Raw genomic sequence first — 20,029 nt, forward strand, 5'->3', positions numbered from 1 at the left:
TCTATTCTGTCCTATAGGGTTGCTATGAGTCGGAATCGAATCGATAATAATGGCTTTAGTTTGGGTTATGCCTGCCTGACAGCCACCGAAATCAAAATATGGAACACTTCCACTACCCAGAGGGTTCTCCTGTCCCCATATCCAGTCCAGACCCTCTCCCCTCCAGAGCAACCACTCCAGCATGGAAAGGAGGTTGCCTGGTCGTGAACTTCAAGTCAGTGGATTCATGCAGTATGCGCTCTGTGCCCGCCTGGCTTTTACCCCTCGGCCTAATGTTACGTAAGTCATGCTGTTGTCCGTATCAGCCGCTGGGTCTTTTTTATTGCTCAGTAGTATTCCACTGTGTGAATATACCAGTTGGTCTGCCTATTCTCCTACCTCATGACTTTTCTCTGACGGTTATTTTTGGGGCAGTGGTGGTTCGGTGGTAGAATTCTTGCCTTCTGTGCTGGAGACCCAGGTTCAATTCCCAGCCAATGTACCTTGTGCGCAGCTACCACCCGTCTGTCTCTGGAGGCTTCCGTGTGGCTATGATGCCGAACAGGTTTCAGTGGAGCTCAGAGACTAAGACGGGCTAGGAAGAAAGGTGTGGTGATCTCCTTCTGTAAACCCTATGGACCACAATGATCCAGTGGAAATGGTGCGGAGTTGCCATGAGTTGGGGGCTGACTGGGTGGCAGCTAACGACAACGACAACAACAAGAACAACAGACTGGGTGTTTGTTTGCTCAAACTGCTGGGTCAGATGAGCAACCTATAAGAGGGTGCAGACGTTTCCCATGTTTTTGCCAGACTGGGTTTCCTATTTTCACAGAATGGTTCTGGCTGGACAGCCCGTCACACATGGAAACAATTTTTCTGTTTGTTCAAATCCACTTGAGCCTGGGCCACTTTCATTGCCTGAAAGCCTTGTGTTTGCAGGGAAGTTGGCAAGCATACACGGGGCCGAGGCCGGTGGAGGGCACGGATGTGCGGGCCCTGCTGGCCGAATGCACGTTCCCTTGTCCTCAGTTAAGCCCGTGAGGAACTGGTGTCTTTGGAAGCCAGAGCTCAAAAGCAAGTAAAATGGTTTCCTCTAATAGGGGCAGCGGCATGTTATCTGATTTTCATAATTATTCTCCACATGTAAAATGTCTGCGGAGCAAAGGTACAGGTATGCACGTGCGACGGACGTGCTAAGACGTGGAAGATTGAGTTACTGGGGACCGGAGCTACGCTCATCTCTCTGCCTCTCATTAAATTCTCTCTTTTTATTAAAAACCAACACCGCCCAACCTCTAATATTTGTTTGCTGCTCTGTGAAGCAATCTGGAAAGTAGCTTTAGCTGGACTCTCCCAGAGAGCGGGCAGTGGCAGTTCAGTGGTAGAATTCTCGCCTCCCATGAGGGAGACCGGGGTTCAATTCCTGGCCAATGCGTCTCATGAGGAAACACCACCCGTCTGTGTGTCTGTCTGTAGAGGCCATGTGTTGCTGTAATGCTGACCTGTTTCAGCGAACCTTTCAGACTAAGATGGACAAGGAAGAAAGGCCTGGCAATCTACTTCCAAATATCAGCTAATGAAAATCCCACGGATCACAGCGGTCCCATCCTTTTCATTCCGACTCCAGGGCAGCGAGCACCAACACCCCAGGGAACGCTACGTAAATTCCCTGGAGCCAGGCCAAGCGGAGGGGAAGTCGGGGGGTTAGATCGCGGTCCCTCCTTCCTCTAACCCTGAAAACAAAAGAAAACAAAACGAACGAATCCACAATCACTGAGCTCTCAAATGTCTCAGCAGCACATTTGAGACAAAATGACATCATCTAACAATAATTTTAAAAAAATTGTCCAAATTTCACCTAATAAAAAACCATCCTGTTCTCCAAGCGAAAAGGTAAAGGGAAATAGAACAGGTGCAGGTGGGGATTCCGGTCTGAGACTGTGCAAAAGCCGCCACTGACCCCAGGGCAGGGGACGTAGTGACCTTCGCACAAAGCCACTGCTCTACGCTGGCTTTCTTAATAACACGGACCACAGCTGCATTTGCAATAGGTTTCCTTCCATTTTTATTCAAAATCAGGTCTCTGAAATTCCAGGAACCGTGCAGTCACGTGAAGGCCAGCTTCTCTCACCACTGAGAACCACCTGGTTACACAAGGGAAAGATTAGTCCACAAGACTGACGGACCACATCTACCACGGCCTCCACCAGACTGAGTCCAGCACAACCAGATGGTGCCCCGCTACCACCACTGACCGCTCTGACAGGGTCCCAGACAGAGCTGGAGCAAAATGTAGAGCAAAATTCTAACTCACAAAAAAAGACCAGACTTATTGGCCTGACAGAGACTGGAGAAACCCCAAAAGTATGGCCCCCTGACACCCTTATAGGTCAGTAATGAAGTCACTCCTGAGGTTCACCCTTCAGCCAAAGATTAGACAGGCCCATAAAACAAAAGGAGACTGAAGGGGCACACCAGCCCAGGGGCAAGGATGAGAATGCAGGAAAACTGGTGATAGGGAACCCGAGGTTGAGAAGGGAGAGTGCTGACATGTCGTGGGGTTGGTAACCAACGTCACAAAACAATATGTGTACTAATTGTTTAATGAGAAGCTAGTTCCGTAAACCTTCATCTAAAGTACAATAAAAAAAAAAAAAAAAATCACTTGGTTGTTGCTGACCTGGTGGAAGCCTGGGGCCCTGTCAGGAATTGGGTATCGTATACATTCTCCTAAGACGTAATCGCATTTTTTCAAAATACGATTCGGTCTGTCTCTGCAGTGTTCAAGTTAGCAATTGCCAAATGAAAACTGTCACTTCTGTCTGTCCACTGAGAGGCTAGAACCAGTGATGAAATATTCAAAGGCTCACCTATTTACTGGGCACTTACCACACGCCCCTGACTCAGTTGTCTTCTGCACCCTGGCTTTTCCCAGGTTCTTGCCCCCTATGTGGACGGTTCTTTCCCCTGTTGGTGTTGCCCAGAACCTTGGGTGATACAAACGGTTAACAGGCTTCCCGAGTTAACAAACTGACAGGTTGAAGGGGTCAGTGGTTCGAGTCCACCCAGAGGTCCCTTGGAAGAAAGGCCTGGCAATCTATTTCTGAAAAATCAGCCATTGGAAATCCTAGGGAGCACAGTTCTACTCCGACACACACAGGGTTGCCGTGAGTCAGGCTTGACTGGGCCGCACCTGGTTTCGTGTTGGCTTCGTTGACACTTCCAGAGCGTGTCCTAGTCAGGGCTCTTCCACCTGAGTCCTGGGCTGTGTCAAGGACAGTGGTAGGCTGAGGGTGGTTGTGGGCCTCCCAAAACAGTATGCAACATCTCTTCTGTGCGTTTCTTCTGGGGAGGGGGTCTGTCCTGTGCATCAGATTCTCAGTGAGGCCCATCCCATTGCAGTCGTTGACTCTGACTCATAGTGACCCTTAAGGACAGAGTAGAACTGCCCCATAGGGTTTCCAAGGAGTGGATTGTGGGTCTGAACTGCCAACCTTTTGGTTAGCAGCCGAACGCTTAACCACTGCACCACCAGGGCACCTCAACGAGGCCAGAGACCCCAAACATTTGAGCGCCTCTGCCCCGGGGGGTGGTACCCTCCAGCATGCAGACAGCCCCGACTCTCGCCCCATCCCACTGGGATCTCAATAACCAAATTCATGACCTCCTTGCTTTTCCCCAGCTCGACTGATGACACCCCAAATGAGGCCATCTCAGAAGTTGTGGGGACCTACCTGACCCTTCACTGTCCGTTACCCCCACATCCAATCATCCTGCATGTTTTCTCGTTCCCGAAGGTCATCCACACCTGTCCCTTCTCCCTGCCACTGGCTCAGTCCGCCACCTCTGCCGCTCTCACCTGGCCTGTCTCAGCGGCTGGCCTCTGGCTCTGGCCTTGCTTCTGTCCAGCCTCCTCATGGATCCCACAGCCTCGGCTCAGACCCTTTCAAAGGCTCAGGGTTCCCTGCACAGGATCAAGTCCAAGTTCCTCTTCTCAGTCCTGCGTCACGCCAAACACGCAAGCCAAACCGGCCAGCCTCCATCCCCCGTGGCCCTGTCACAGCTCTGAGGAGCCAGTCTGTCCTAGCATTCTCCCACCCTTTCCTTTCTGACTGCTGAGAACCTTCCCTCCCTCCCTCAGTGAGAGCACCCTCGTTGCATTCGTGTCCCAGGTCAAGTGTCCCAGGCCTCCCCTGAACCTCGGATCCTCCTCTCCCCCCAGGCGCTCTGCCTCCTGGACCCCTTATCTCCTGGGACCCCCACCTCTGTCCTGCTCCCACTGTGCTTTGTGCATAACTGCGTAGCTGCAGGTCGTCTGGTGTTGCTTTGTTACCGCTGGTCCTCCACATCCTTCTAGACCACAGACTCCTGGAGGCAAGGCTGTGTCTGCATCATGTGAGCCTTCCCGGCCCAGCACAGGGCCAGAGTCCACTGGCTACCACCACGGTTTGTTGATAGCCCCCTCCGCCCACAAATATGTGTTGTACTCCTAACCCCTATACCTGTGCCTGTGATCCTGTTTGGAAATAGGAGTTCTTTGTTACCTTAATTAGATCATACCTGAGTAAGGCGGGTTCTAAATCTAATCACTTTGTTGTTGTGAGGTGCTGTCGAGACGGTTCCCACACAGTGACCCTATGCACAGCAGAACAAAACACTGCCCGGTCCTGTACCATCCTTACAATCATTGTTATGCTTGAGCTCATTGTTGCAGCCACTGTGTCAATCCACCTAATTGAGGGTCTTTCTCTTTTCCGTTGACCTGTACTCTGCCAAGCATGATATTCTTCTCCAGGGACTGATCCCTCCTGACAACGTGTCCAAAGTATGTGAGACGCAGTCTCGCCACCCTTGCCTCTAAGGAGCATCCTGGTTGTACTTCTTCCAAGACAGATTTGTTAATTCTTTTGGCAGTCCATGGTGTATTAAATATTCTTCGCCAACACCACAATTCAAAGGTGTCAATTCTTCTTCAATGTTCCTTATTCATTTTCCAGCTTTCACATGCGTATGATGCGATTGAAAATACCATGGCTTGGGTCAGGCGCACCTTAGTCTTCAGGGTGACGTCTTTGCTCTTCAACACCTTGAAGAGGTCCTTTGCAGCAGATTTGCCCAATGCAATGCGTCTTTTGATTTCTTGACTGCTGCTTCCATGCCTGTTGATTGTGGATCCAAGAAAAATGAAATCCTTGACAACTTCAATCTTTTCTCCATTTATCATGATGTTGCTCATTGGTCCATTTGTGAGGATTTTTGTTTTCTTTATGTTGAGGTGCAATCCATACTGAAGGCTGTGGTCTTTGATCTTCATTAGTAAGTGCTTCAAGTCCTCTTCACTTTCAGCAAGCAAGGTTGTATCATCTGTATAATGCAGGTTATTAACGAGTCTTCCTCCAATCGTGATGCCCCGTTCTTCATGTAGTCCAGCTTCTCGGATTATTTGCTCAGCATACAGATTGAATAGGTATGGTGAAAGGATACAACCTGACACACATCTTTCCTACCTTTAAACCAATCAGTATCCCCTTGTTTTGTCCGAACAACTGCCTCTTGATCTATGTAAAGGTTCCTCATGAGCACAATGAAGTGTTCTAAATTCCAATTCTTTGCAATATTATCCATGATTTGTTATGATCCACACAGTCAGATGCCTTTGCATAGTTAGTAAAACACAGGTAAACATCCTTCTGGTATTCTCTGCTTTCAGCCAGTATCCATCTGACATCAGCAATGATATCCCTGGTTCCAGGTCCTCTTCCGAGACCGGCCTGAATCTCTGGCAGTTCCCTGTCCATATACTGCTGCAGCCATTTTTGAATGAGCTTCAGCAAAATTTTGCTTGTGTGTGATAATAATGATATTGTTTGATAATTTCTGCATTCGGTTGGATCACCTTTCTTGGGAATAGGCATAAATATGGATCTCCTCCAGTCAGTTGGCCAGGAAGCTGTCTTCCATATTTCTTGGCATAGACGAGTCAGCACCTCCAGTGCAGCATCTGTTTATTGAAACATCTCAATTGATATTCCATCAATTCCTGGAGCCAATGCCTCCACAGCAGCTTGGACTTCTCCCTTCAGTACCATCGGTTCTTGATCATATGCCACCTCTTGAAATGGTTGAATATTGACTAATGCTTTCTGGTATAATGACTCTGTGTATTCCTTCCATCTTATTTTGATGCTTCCTGCATCGTTTAATATTTTCCCCATGGAGTCCTTCACTATTGCAACTTGAGGCTTGAATTTTTTCTTCAGTCCTTTCAGCTTGAGAAATGCCAAGCGTGTTCTTCCCTTTTGGTTTTCTATCTCCAGGTCTTTGCACACGTCATTATAATACTTTACTTTGTCTTCTCGAGAGGCCCTTTGCAATCTTCTGTTCAGTTCTTTTACTTCATCAATTCTTCCTTTTGCTTTAGCTGCTTGGCGTTCATGAGCAAGTTTCAGAGTCTCCTCTGACATCCATCTTGGTCTCTTCTTTCTTTCTTGTCTTTTCAGTGACCTCTTGCTTTCTTCATGGATGATGTCCTTGATGTCATTCCACAACTCGTATGGTCTGCAGTCACTAGTGTTCAATGCGTCAAATCTATTCTTGAGATGGTCTCTAAAGTCAGGTGGGATATACTCAAGGTCTTATTTTAGCTCTCACGGACTTGCTCTGATTTTCTTCAGGTTCAGCTAAAACTTGCATATGAGCAATTGATGGTCTGTTCCACAGTCAACCCCTGGCCTTGTTTTGACTAATGATATTGAGCTTTTCCATTGCTTCTTTCCACAGATGTAGTCAGTTTGATTCCTGTGTGTTCCATCTGGGGAGGTCCATGTGTACAGTCACCATTTATGTTGGTGAAAGAAGGTATTTGCAATGAAGAAGTCGTTGGTCTTGCAAAATTCTATCATTCGATCTCTGGCATTGTTTCTATCACCAAGGCCATCTTTTCCAACTACCGATCCTTCTTCTTTGTTTCCAACTTTTGCATTCCAATCACCAGTAATTATCAATGCATCCTGATTGCATGTTCGATCAATTTCAGACTGCAGCAGCTGATAAAAATCTTCAATTTCTTCATCTTTGGCCCTAGTGGTTGGTGCATAAATTTGAATAATAGTCGTATTAACTGGTCTTCCTTGTAGGCGTATGGATATTATCCTGTCACTGAGAGCGTTGTACTTCAGGATACATCTTGAAATGTTCTTTTTGATGACGTATGCAACACCATTCCTCCTCAAGTTGTCATTCCCAGCATAGTGGACTATATGATTGTCTGATTCAAAATGGCCAATACCAGTCCATTTCAGCTCACTAATGCCTAGGATATCGATGTTTATGTGTTCCATTTCTTTTTTGACGATTTCCAATTTTCCTAGATCCATACTTCATACATTCCAGGTTCCAATTATTAATGGATGTTTGCAGCTGTTTCTTCTCATTTTGAGTCATGCCACATCTGTGAATGAAGGTCCTGAAAGTTTTACTCCATCCACGTCATTGAGATCGACTCTATTTTGAGAAGGCAGCTCTTCCCCAGACATCTTATGAGTGCCTTCCAACCTGGGGGGCTCATCTTCCAGCACTATATCAGACAATGTTCCACCGCAATTCATAAGGTTTTCACTGGCTAATGCTTTGCAGAAGTAGACTGCCGGGTCCTTCTTCCTAGTCTGTCTTAGTCTGGAAGCTCAGCTGAAACCTGTCCTCCATGGGTGACCCTGCCGGTATCTGAATACTGGTCGCATAGCTTCCAGCATCACAGAAACACGCAAGCCCCCACAGTATGACAAACTGACAGACACATGAGGGCTAATCACTTCAGAAAACCAAAAAGCAAACCTGTTGCCATGGAGTTGATTCTGACTCAGAGCGACTCTCTAGAACGGCTCCATAGTGATTCCAAGAAGCAGCTGGTAGATTTGCTCAGCAGCCGAGCTCTTAACCACTGTACTTTAGGGAAGGTTCTAAAACGAATTCCCAGCATGAGGTCAAGACTGGGATCTCCTAGGCCAACACCAACATTTAGACACTGGTGTTTAGTTAAAAATTATTAATTTTAGAATGTGTAGTATAGTCACATGACTCAAACTCAACAAATACAAAATCGGGAACAACTCCCCCCCTTATTTCCCAGGGCCCCCCTTCCCTGTCCTGGGTCACACAGCACTAACAGCAGGACAGACTGTGCCTGGGGGGGGGGGGCTACCACTCACAGAGAGCAGTGAATTAAAGTTCACAGTCAGGCGCTGAGCCAGCACGACCCCAGCTCGTGTCTGTCAGAGCAGGACTGTGCTCCGTGGGGTTTGCGAGGGCTGATTTTTCAGAAGTAGGTCTCCAGGCCTTTCTTCCGAGGGACCTCTGGGTGAACTCGCACCGCCAATCTGAGTGTGTTAACAATTTGCACCACTCAGGGACTCTGAACCAGCACAAGGGGAGATAGAAAAGCAGCCTCAACCCAGCATCCACACCCAAACTCTCAATCCTCTCCCCACGTGTCATCCAGCCAGGCCTCTCCCACCTGTGAGGGTCTCTGGAAATCAACACCCATCCTAAGTGCAGTCCACCTCATCTCTTACGGGCGTTGTGGATTGAATTTGGCACCACAGAATATGTGTTGGCCTCCTAATCCCTATACCTGTGCATGGGATCCTGTTCGGAAATAGAGGTTCTTTGTTAATTAAACCATACCTGAGTAGGGTGGGCTCTGAATTTAATCACTTCTGAGTTATAAAGGATCAGATTAAACACAGACACACATAGACGCATGCATGGGGAAGACAGATACCATGAGAGGACCATCTATGGGGAACCAGGGAAGGCTCGGGGCTACCAGCAAGGACGGAATCGATACCACGGAGACCCTGATTTGGACTCTCAGCCTCCGGAGCTGCCGGACATTAGATGTTTCGTCTGCTCTTTCCTCCCCTGCTCACCCAGCCTGGTCTCAGCCACCAGCAGCTGTTTCCTGTGGCTCAGTCGCCTCTTCCGGAAAGGTTCCGAGGAGTTTTCCTGGATGCGATCTACTACTCCCTGCCTTTGTCCCCCTTGCGAGGTCGCCTGCCAGTGTCACCCCCTCATACTCGGACAGTTCTTTGTTCACGGGGATCCCCCAGCCCCAGGCCTGGTTCTTGGTAGAAGCTCAAGAAAAGAAATGATATATTTGTGTGTTAGTCGATGAACTTGGGCTTCCAGGATGTAACTGCATTCCCACCAACGTGGGGACCGTGCCTTTGTTTGTGTTCCCACCATGTCCCCAGCACCATCGGCTGTGCCTGGGAAGGCGCAGGTGCTCAAAAGTGTAGGGCAAAAAAAGATGCAGTGAGCGCCCTGGGTGTTTGCCCAGTTTGCACTTCCCAGCTGAACCCGTCAGTGGACTTGGGTGGGAGGTGGTGCCCGCGCCGCGTGGGCCCCGGGTAAGGGCTCCGCGGAACGCCCTGGGCTGCGCGGGGCAACCGCCTGCGCCGCAGCCCGCGGGGACTCGGGCGCCGGGGCGTGGGGACTCGGCCCGGGGACTCGGCTGGGCCCGCCGCGGGGGCGGGGGCTGCGCTGGGCCGAGCTGGCCGCGCCCTCCTTGCCGTCACTCCCCGGGCAGGCGAGCGAGCGAGCGGGCGGTCGGCGGCCACCCGGATCCCAGCGCGGCCCATGTCGTCTGCTGCGTCGCCCCCCTGGCCGCAAAGGATGAAGAAGGACGAGTCGTTCCTGGGCAAGCTGGGAGGCACGCTGGCCAGGAAAAAGAGGGCCAAAGAGGGTGAGTGCACCCCACGCGCACGCGCCCCCGCGTCCCGGCTGAGCCCGCGCCGGCGGCTGCCTGGGCCCGCGCACCGCTCCCTACCCGGGCCCCCGCGCACGCGCCCCATCTCCCGTCGGTCCCCCGCGCACGCGCCCCCGCTCCCCTCGGGCAGCCACGCGCACGCGCCCCCGCTCCCAACCCGGGCACCCACGCGCACGCGCCCCCGCGCCCCGCCCGGACCCACGCGCAAGCGCCCCCGCTCCCCTCCGGCACCCACGCGCAAGCCCGGGTACCCCGCCGGCCCCGCCCAGGCCCACGCGTAAGCGCCCCAGCTGAGTCCACGCGCCTGGCCGAGTCCCACGCTACTCGCGGCTGCGACCTTCGGGACAGGCCTTGACCCTGGCTCCTCCTGCTTCGGAGACCTCCGAGCCCTGAGCCGGACACGCTGCGTGCGGGTCGCCCTCCAACTGCAGCGGGTCCCTGGCGTCGGTTATGTGCGCCCTGGCGGGCTCCTGCCACAGGCAGCCCTGGGCTCGAACGATGGCCAGCGGCCAGCCGGGCAGAGTCTCCGTTCATTGCCTTTGCATTCAGCCGCCTGTTGAGTGCCTGCTGCGGACTGGGCGCTGTTACGGCTCCAGACAGACAAGTCTCTTGGTTTTTTGGGTAGGGGAGCCAGTAATGATAACCGAACAGACAAACGAACCGAGCAGCCATGCCGTGCGACCGTTCATTTGATGAGCATTTAGTGGACAAGTGCTGTGTGCCGGGCACTGCTGGGTAGCTCAGGGGGCTACCTGCGGCGGGGCCCGGCTAGTGCGCCCCTGACCCCCCAGAAGCAGAGAAGGAAAGGGGCGCAGGGCGCGCGGGTCAGAGGCGTCGGAGGCGTGCGAGCAAGGGCCGAAGAGGACGCCATTATTTCTTACTCCGTGTGTGTGTATTTCAAACAACGATTCTGTAGAATTACGTACCTTTCTTAGATTTTAAGGTTTTAGAGTTGCAGGCGGTGTAATTTCTGGAATCTTCTATGTGTGCTTTAAGCACACTCCTGTTCCCAAGGCCTCTCCTGGAGCCAGGTTCCCGAATTGTTCCTTTGGGCCCCGGAAGCTGTTCCCTTAGGGCAGTGCCTTGGGCGACATTCTGGGTGTGGGAGAGTTAAGCTCACCAGGACTAGGAGCTGCTGTGAAGGGGTCGGTGGGGTGGAGGCGCAAGGGCGGGCCTCACCATCATAAGGAAAGGCCGTATTAAGGGTATGAGAGGAATTTCCTTAAACTCACTGAACCTGACTTACGAAGACCTGCAAAGACTTCAGGACGCCTGTGACCCCAGGGACATGTTTACCCTCGGGGGTATGTGTTCTCTCACGGGGTATGTGTTCTCGCACGTACTTCCCCTAGGAATTTCTGTACTTTGAGAGGAGAGTAGCCCAGGTATTTCCCTCCAGGGCTGCGTGTACCCCCAGGGGATGTGTGTCTCGCCACAAGAATTCCCTCAGGGATGCTTTTACCGCTGTAGCACATTCACCGGAGCTCCCTGAGGGCAGGGCCTTGTCACCTTCAGTGAGCCTCCCCATTTCGTCGCAAATTGTTTAACTCTCTTCCAAGGCTTAGCTTGAGGACCCAGCTGGTTTACCAGCTGTGGAATCGACTCCTACTCATGGCAGCCGCGTGTGTGTCAGAGTAGAACTGTGCTCCCCAGGGTTTTCAGTGGCTCATTTTTCAGAAGCAGATCGCCAGGCCTTTCTTCCGAGGCACCTCGGGTGGACTGGAACTTCCAATCCTTTGGTTAGCCGTGATCGCGTGAATCGTTTGCACCACCCAGAGACTCCCGAGGATGCAGACTGGCTCGTATTAATCTCTCTGAAGTACCTGAAGTACTCTCCCCCATCTCCCCTGCCCCGGCTTGTCTGGCGTATGGGCCTCACACACAACCATCATCGCCCTTACCAAAAATCATTTCTGTTCCTCTTTGTGCCTTAGAGTGATTGTATACTTAGGTGACATTCCGTCTCCCAAATTTCTGTTGCGTTCAGCGGCCTGTGGAGTGCCTGCTGTGGGCTGGGTGCTGCTATGGCTCCAGATAGACAGGTCTCTTGCTTTTTTGGGTTGGGGAGCCAGTAACGATAAATGAACTGACAAATTGTGCTGTACCATCTTGTGCTACGGAGATAACGTAAAAGGGTGATCAGATATCGGGCCCGGGGAAGGCTCTGAGGAGCTGATAGTTGGGCGGAGACCAGCAGGAACCAGTGCAAGAAGCCATGTTCGAAAGATCACAGAATGGGAAGTGAGTGGAACGTTCTGGACTATTGAAGCAGTTGATAGATGACATTTGTTATTGTTAATTGTCGCCGAGTGGATTCTGACTCGTGGCAGCCCCACCTATGCTCCACAGGGTTTTCTTAGCTGTAATCCTAACGGAAGTCGATCGCCAGGCCTTTTCTTCCGTGGTACTGCTCAGTGGGTTCAAACTGGCGATCTTTTAGGCGAGTAGTTAAGTGCAACCAGGAGCCTACAGGTGACATTTATTCACGCCATATCAAGAACATCCCTGGGTGCTGCCAGTGGTTACCGTGCTTGGCCACTAACCGAAAGGTCGGAGGTCCAAGAGCACCGAGAGGCGCCTTGGAAGAAAGTCCTGCCGATCTGCTTCTGAAAAACCAGCCACTGAAAAGCCAGGGAAGCCCAGCTCCACCCTGAGACGCCTGGGGTCGCCATGCGTCAGAGTCACCTCGAAGGGAGCTGGTTTTTTAATATGAAGCGCACAGGCCCCAGTAAAGTGCTTCTGCTTGTCCTTGCTTTTATGAACTGTGTGTGCCTAGAAAATTGAGGGTGAGGCTGGTTTAATGTTAAGGCACCAAGGATCTTGGTCGTCAAAAGTGTCCTGTGACAAGTAGAAGAGAGATGAAAGTGGCAGAAGGAGCGAGAGGCTGGCGTTGCTGTCCTTGCTCTCACGTGTGAAGGAGGCGGGTCCCCTGCTGCCATTCTCAAGGTTGGGGTACCTGGCATGGGTCCCTCCTATGAACAGAAGGCCCCAAACTCTAGTTGGACTGGAAGGTGGAGTGGAGGACCCGGACTCGGGAGCCGCCTGTCCCAGGGAGGGCCTGAGCTTGGGAAGGCTTGGTGGCTTCTGTTTGGTCTTTTGGGATGTGGGAAATACAAGACTGAGGAGAGAGACCCCTAATGAGGTCCTGAAAAATTGAGAGTTGCCCGTCTTTCTGCAGCTCCGTTGCCGTGGCAACTTGCCCCCCTGGCTGTCCGGCGGTTTCCTGTGATTATGTGATGGATGCGATTCGCACGGTCCGCTCCTGACTGGGACCGTGCCAGGCAGAGCTGCTGCCGCCGCTGAGTCCAGGGGCAGCCCAGGTCCGCCTGACAGGAAGTGACCAGGAAGGGGCCCTCAGCAGGAGTTCCCCGCCGCCCTGGCTGCCCCCAGCGGTGAAACTATCAGTTTCATTTCCTTCTTTGTTAGAAAGTTGACAGCGGTGAACTCAGGAGAGCCGATGGGATTCCAGCGCTTTTCTTTGAGATGAGGGCCCCTGTAAGGCAGGGAGTTTGGACCGCTGGGGGAGGGGAAAAGGATTGTTCGTGAAGTTAGCGACTGCAGTTCCAGGGAGGCTGTGGGCATTCCACCTCACCAGGTTCACAGAGCTCCTTGTTGTAATAAGGCGCAGAGGGACGTTTTGGGATAAAAACCAAAAGAAAAAAAAAAAGCCTGTTGTAGTCACGTCCACGCTGACTCGTGGCTCCCCCACGTGTTACAGTGTAGAACTGCTCCGTAGGGCTTTCTTGGCTGTAATTTTTATGGCAGCAGATCACCAGGGCTTTCTTCCGCGGCTCTGCTGGGTGGGCTTGAACGTACAACCTTAGGTTAGCAGTCGGGTGCAAACTGTTTGCGCCACCGAGGCCACCTTCTGGGAGGTAACTTTAGGAAACGTGCCATGTGGGGTTTCTGAGAAGTGTCAGTAGACGAACTTCGGGGCATGGTGAAGACTGCTGATGTTTAACGAAAGGGGAAACCCCGATCGTGTTACATGGTGGCCCAGTTTAGAAAACGGAACCAGGGCTAAATGTGGGCAGTAGAGAAAATGGAAGGAACATTTAAAAAAAAAAAAAAAAAAACCAACCCAGAGGAACCCCAAAGCTCCCGTAGAAGGTGTATGGGTGGAGACCAGACTTCTAAAAAAAAAACCACCGCCATCAAGTCGATTCTGACACATAATGACCCTGTAGGACAGAGTAGAACTGCCCCATAGAGTTTCTAAGGAGCTCCTGGTGGATTTGAACTGCTGACCTTTTCGTTAGTAGCTGTAGCTCTTAACCACTACGTCACCAGGGTTTTCAGACTTCTCAAGTTAACTTTAAAAGTCAAGTGATTAGAAAGCCAGGTTCGGTTCTACCGCGGCTGGGTAGAAGGGCTGAGAAGAAAGACTCCTGCCCCAGAGCTGCGGTCATGGACTGAGAGGCCAAGGACACAGGTGGACACTCCAGGGCAATGAGAGAGAAACGAGCAACACATCGAGGCCTTGTGAACTAGATCTAAACAAGCCATTGCTGTGGAGTTGAACTCAGTTTCTTTTTCGTACTTTAAATAACTTTCCAGGAGGGAAATCTCAAAGTCCTAAGCCCCCAGCTGTTCACTCCCGTGAGTTCCCCAAAGGTCACCCATCTTCGATGTCGAGTGGTCAGCGTGTAGACGCCGCGTTGCCTCTGAACGCCAGTGTGCTTAAGCTCTGCTCTGTGATAACAGCGCCTACACGCAAGTTTGCTCTTGTTGTCCGGTGCCCTTGAGTCAATTTCAATTTGCGGTGGCCTCAGGTGACAGAGTAGAACAGCCCCATAGGGTTTTCTAGGCTGTAACCTTTAAGGGAGCAATTGCCAGGTCTTTCTCCTGTGGAGCTGCTGCGTGAGTTCAAACTGCCAAACTTAAGGTTAGCGCTTACCCATACAAGGTATATTTACTGAAAAGTTTTGAAAGCAGGACTCAAATACAGGGACGTCAGTGTTTTATTCAGCATAGCCAAAAGGTGGAAACAACCAAAGTGTCTGTCAACAGATGAATGGATAAACAAAATATGGCCCGTGGAATGTCCTTCAGCCACCACGAGAGATGAATTGTGGTTCCTGCCACAACGTGGATGAAGCTTGAAAACATCCTGCCGAGTGAAAGAAGCCAGTCACAAAAGGACAAATGGCGTATGACCCCACTTACGTGAAATAGCTAGAATAGGCAAATGCAGAGACCAGAGTAGGTTCGTGGTTACTAGGGGCTGGGGGAGGGGAGGATGAGGAGTTACTGCTTAATGGACACAGAGTTTCTGTTTGGGGTGATGAAAAAGTTGTGGAAACAGGAATCAAATTGATAACAGCAACTTGGAAGATTAGACAGGAATCGTAGGGGGCGGTGAGTTTATGTTAATGGGGGAGGAACGACTCAGAAAAGGAGGGTGAGAATGGTTGACAACTCAAAGAATGTGATCAACGTCACTGAATGGTACATGGAGAAACTGTTGACTTGGTGTGTGTTTTGCTGTGTACATTATTCTCAACAACAACAAAATAAACTTACGTAAAAGTAATCTTGGAAAGAGATGGTTGTGACTGATGGTTGCCCAACGTGGTGAACGCAATTAATGTCATTGAACTGTACGCTTAAAAATGGTTAAAATGGCAAATTTTGTGTTCTACATACTTCACACAATAAAATGAAAATTAAAAGGAAAGAATACCTAGGTATGTATGTGGTTTTGTGGAGTGCTTACGGCTACTTGGAAGGTAGGAATTATTTCCCCATTTTGTAGGTGAGGAAACACGATGTCACCCAGTAGCCACTTCAGTGGGGGCAAGTCTAGTCCCTCCAGGGCCACTGGCCGTGTCTGGAGACAGTTGTGGTTGTCCTTGGGGGCAGAGGTTGCTACTGCCATCTAGTGGGTGGAGGCCAAGATGCTGCTCAACATCCTACAATGCGCAGGACAGCCCCCACCACAGACAATAGTGTGGCCTCCTTGTCAGTAGTGCCCAGGTGGAGAAACCTTGGTGTTTCTCTCCTCAGGTGTCTCAAGAGCTCCAAGAGAAGGTTGAGTAGCCAGGCATGGGGAGACGGAGCCAGCGAGATTCAGGGGCCTCAACCTCCAGAGTCTGGGAATGTACCCCAGAGCCCTGTGTGACTGTAACCCTGGGTTGGGCCCCCAGCGTCTGGTCCTCAGCTCAGTTTCACGGGAGTGCAACTCCATGGGGCCCACCTGGCCCAGGCACCCACGGCTGGTCCAGCCAGCTTCAGAGAGACGAAGTATAAACATGGCGGCCATCCTGGTGGGTGGTGGGTGCTGGGTGTGTGGGCACATTCCCCGAGGAGGGAGCCTTGGTGGACTTCTCTGGAGGATGCAAGGCGGTAATGGACCGTCACAGAGGTGGAAAGCCGGTTTGTGAGAAGAAACAGGAAACTTCTAAAACTTGAATCAGTTTTGTGAAGACTCAAAGGAAATGCAGCCAACTCCACCCAAATCATGGAGGTCATGGGTGGGAGGGCAGGGTGAAGGCTTGTCCCCTCTATGCCAGAGCTCCAGAAGGGGGGGGCTCCCTGAGCTTGGCGGGTGTGAGCAGGTAGGTAACAGGAAGAACGATTGCAAATACCAGTACAAAAACCCCAGACTCGTTGCCATTGAGTTCATTCCAACTCCTCAGGACCCCGTGTGTGTCGGGGTGAACTGTGCCCCACAGGGTTTCAGTGGCTGTGACCTTTCAGATGTAGACTGGCAGACCTTGCTTCCAAGGCAGTTTTGCATGGATTCGAACCTCCAGCCTTTTGGTGAGCAGCTGAGTACATTATCCTTTGAGCCACCCAGGTGCCCCATAACTGTAAACAGCAGGTGTCAAACAGGGTGCTCACCTCCTCCCCACTCCCTCAACAAATCCACACCTAGTGGCTGTTCACCTGGCCATCCTGGGCTGGGGGCTGGGGACTGGCCGGCAAGTGGGCGATGACCCTTCCAGGTCCTGTCCTAAGGGCTTGTGGCCTGGTGAGTAAGACCCACGAGAAACATGCAACCCAGGCTGGGGGGTTCTAGGTGCCTGTTGGGGGCAGTGGAGCCCTGCTCTAGAGTGGAAGGATGGTGAAGAAGGAGTCAGGGTGGGGAGTGGCATAGGGCTCCCACCAGGGCCTGGAGGGGAACCCCAGCGAGACCCTTTTGGGGAAGTGCAGGCAAAGCGTGGTGGCTGGCGGAGGCATGGTGGGCGTGGAGAGGTCAGCGGGGCCCTGCCACCCGTCTTCCGGGCAGCAGAGCCCAGCTGGGTGTTCAGTGGCGATGGGTTGGTTGTGTGCTTTGGGAAGCCCCGAGGCTGCGGTGTGAGAACAGACGGGAACAGGGTGACTAGCGAGGAAGCTGGGAATGAACCTGGGCGTGGGTGGACATTGGCCTGAGCCGAGGGGGCCAGTGGGGCTTCACAGGGGGTATTTCTAAGACGCAGCAGGGAGGGAGGAGCGGCAGGACTCAGTGCAGGGGGCACAGCCTGGGAGGCAGGGCTGAGCCCGAGGAAACTGCCTAGAGACGTCCAGCGCCTCCTGATCACAGCCGCCTTTGACGGTGCCCAGGACAGGCCACGTTCTTCAGAGGGCATTCTCCAGGCTGGTCCCCACTGCCCCCGTCACTCATGGGCCAATCCTGGCCCTGGCGCCTGTAGGCTAGAGTTTGCAGTCCTGCTCAGGATGGTTGTGCATAGAGAACGGGTTGGGACAGAGAGCAACGTGGGTTGGAGTCATTTCCACACACTGTTCGATAGCAGATCCCAAGAGCCCCTCAAACTTACCTTTCCATGTGAAACTGTTGTCAGCTGCCGCTGAGTCACGGCGACCCCGTACACCACAGAACGAAGTACCACCCGTGCTGTGCCATCCCCACGACCAGTTGCTGATCTGACCGTTGTGATCCACAGGGTTTTTATGGGCTGATTTTGGGGAGTAGGCAGCCAGGCCTTTCTTCCTTGTCCATCTTAGTGAGAAGGGGGTGCTCCATGGAAACCCTTGTAGCATCACGGCAACACGCAAGCCTCCACCGACAGACATGAGGTACACTGGCTGGGAACCCTCACCCCTGGAGGTGGGAATTCTACCACCGAACCACCAATGCCCCGCAAAATGGAATGGTACCTTTCTTTGTGGCAAGATACAGGAGAAGGATTTGCAAATGAATTTGGTCTCCTTCAGCCCTGGGGGATCCAATTTTTTTTGAAAGCTTTGCATTTCCAAGTACTCTGTGCCAATATGATTTCAAAGGTGAAAATTTAGGACCATAAGAAAGATAGCTACAGATTATGGTTAAGATTGGACTCTTGACTCTGAGAAGGGACAGAATGGTTGGTAAGAAGTGGAGCAATACAAGCAGGTGAGGGCCATACATTGTGGTTTCTAGAATGTTTTATTGGAAGAGGAGTCAGTGGAGGTCGTCAGTGCAGAACTATTGGGTTGTGAGGTTTCTACAGACCCAGCTATGAAAGAGAAACAATTCCACACCTCTTTTTCCAAGCCCAAATTCTTTGAACAGGGGCCGCCTCAGTCCCTGGGGGCAGTTCTTGGCTCCAGAGGAAAAGGTATAGTTATGTCATCGACAGCTTTGTCCAGCTCGCGTATTATAACACGCTCCTTGGGGAGGTGGGGCCTGAAATCATGCCTGTTTTCATCTCTCTGGCTGAGAGGAAGTGGCTTTCAATTGGGGCTTGGTGTGGCTTAGTAAAATTTCCTCTGATTATTTCTCTGATAATAATCTTCAAATCCAGCGTTTCTCATTGTTCCACCGATGTTCCACGTTTTTCTTGACAGCCTGCTAAATCTCTTGGAAACTTTGCTTCAACAGAAAACGGAAATAGTACTTGCCCCTGACCAAACCCTTTGGGGTCTAGTTGATTCCGACTCATAGGGACTCTGTGCGATAGTGTAAAACTGGCCCACGGATTTCCAGGGAGTGGCTGGTGGATTTGAACTGCCAACCTTTTTGGTTAGCAGCTGAGCTCTTAACCACTACGCAATAGAAAACGGAAATGCTGCTGGGCCCGGAGGGTGGTAACTACAATACCAAAACCAAACCAGTTGCCATGGATTCGATTCCGACTCGTGGAGATTCCGCGTGTGCAGGGTGGAACTGCTCCACAGGGTTTTCAAGGCTCTGACCTTTCAGAAGCAGGTCGCCAGGCCTTTCTTCTGAGGTGCCTCTCGAAACCTAACCTTTTGGTTAGTAGTCAAGCGCTTCACCGTGTGCATCGCCCAGGGGCTCCAGCCGCAACCTGTCTGCATCAGAGCCTCTCTTCTCATGAGTAGCTGACGCCTTGCTTGGTGGCTCTGAGTCTGGGCGACCCATGTGGCCTCGGATGAGTTAAGTTTGTATGGTATGCCTTGGCAGCCCCACACTTATTAGGGGAGTTCTCGTTTCAGCAGTTGTCTCAGCCCCGTGGAATGAATATTTCACATCCAGAGTTGCTTCCCACGGAGCTCGCTGTCCAGTCGTCAGAGTAACAAGGAATGTTTGGGAGTGGTGAGTGGGCAAGGCCCGCAGTGAGCAGCTTAAACGCTGCTTTTGATTGACACCCCCCCCTCCCCGATCATTGGCAAAGGGCAGGTACCTCCACCTAGCGATTTTCTTGTTTTCAAATACGAAGGTCCATCGCATAAAAGATGTGCCCTAATTATTTATTTTTTTTGCATTAGCTATACACTTTAATTTTTAGGCTTCAGGTGAAAAATTGGTCTACCTGCTAATGAGAGGTAATTTATAAATATGTGTGTGTGTATACATATATAGAGAGCGAGAAGGAGAGAGCCCTGGTGGAGCAGTGGTTAAGCACTTGGCTGCTAACCAAAATGTTGGCTGTTTGAACCCACCAGCCACTCCACGGGAGAAAGATGTGGCAGTTTGCTTCCATAAAGATTACAGCCTTGGAAACCCTAGGGGGCAGTTCTGCTCTGTCCTGTAGGGTTGCTATGAGTTGGACTTGACTGAACAGCACTGGGCTTGTTTGAAATGTATACATACATATATATACCAGACACACTGCTGTCAAGTCAGTTCTGACTTGTAGCGACCCCACGTGTTACACAGTAGAGCAGAGCTCTGTCGGTTTTTCGTGGCTGTGATCTTTACAGAAGTGGATCACCGGCCCGTTTTTCTGCAGTGCCACTGGGTGAGTTTGAACCTCCAACCTTTTGGTTAGTAGTTGAGCACAAACTATTTGTGCCACCCAGGGGCCTCTAAAAAAACAAAACAAAACAAAATACACATACACACACGTATGTATGTATATACATACACATATATACGTACATACACACACATACATA

The 20,029-nt window shown here is 51.3% G+C and overlaps 1 protein-coding gene across 1 annotated transcript in view; it reads left to right on the top strand.

Moving 5' to 3' along the window:
* Nucleotides 1–9,572: 9,572 nt before the first annotated feature.
* PARVB (parvin beta) overlaps nucleotides 9,573–20,029 on the top strand; it is a 156,758-nt gene continuing 146,301 nt past the window's right edge. Inside the window, exon 1 of the mRNA XM_049884619.1 lies at nucleotides 9,573–9,724. Coding sequence (XP_049740576.1) covers nucleotides 9,619–9,724 — 106 coding nt within the window. The 5' untranslated portion in view covers nucleotides 9,573–9,618. The remainder of the gene's footprint in view (nucleotides 9,725–20,029) is intronic.

Source organism: Elephas maximus, chromosome 4 (assembly GCF_024166365.1).
Source record: "Elephas maximus indicus isolate mEleMax1 chromosome 4, mEleMax1 primary haplotype, whole genome shotgun sequence".
Taxonomy (NCBI): Eukaryota; Metazoa; Chordata; class Mammalia; order Proboscidea; family Elephantidae; genus Elephas; species Elephas maximus.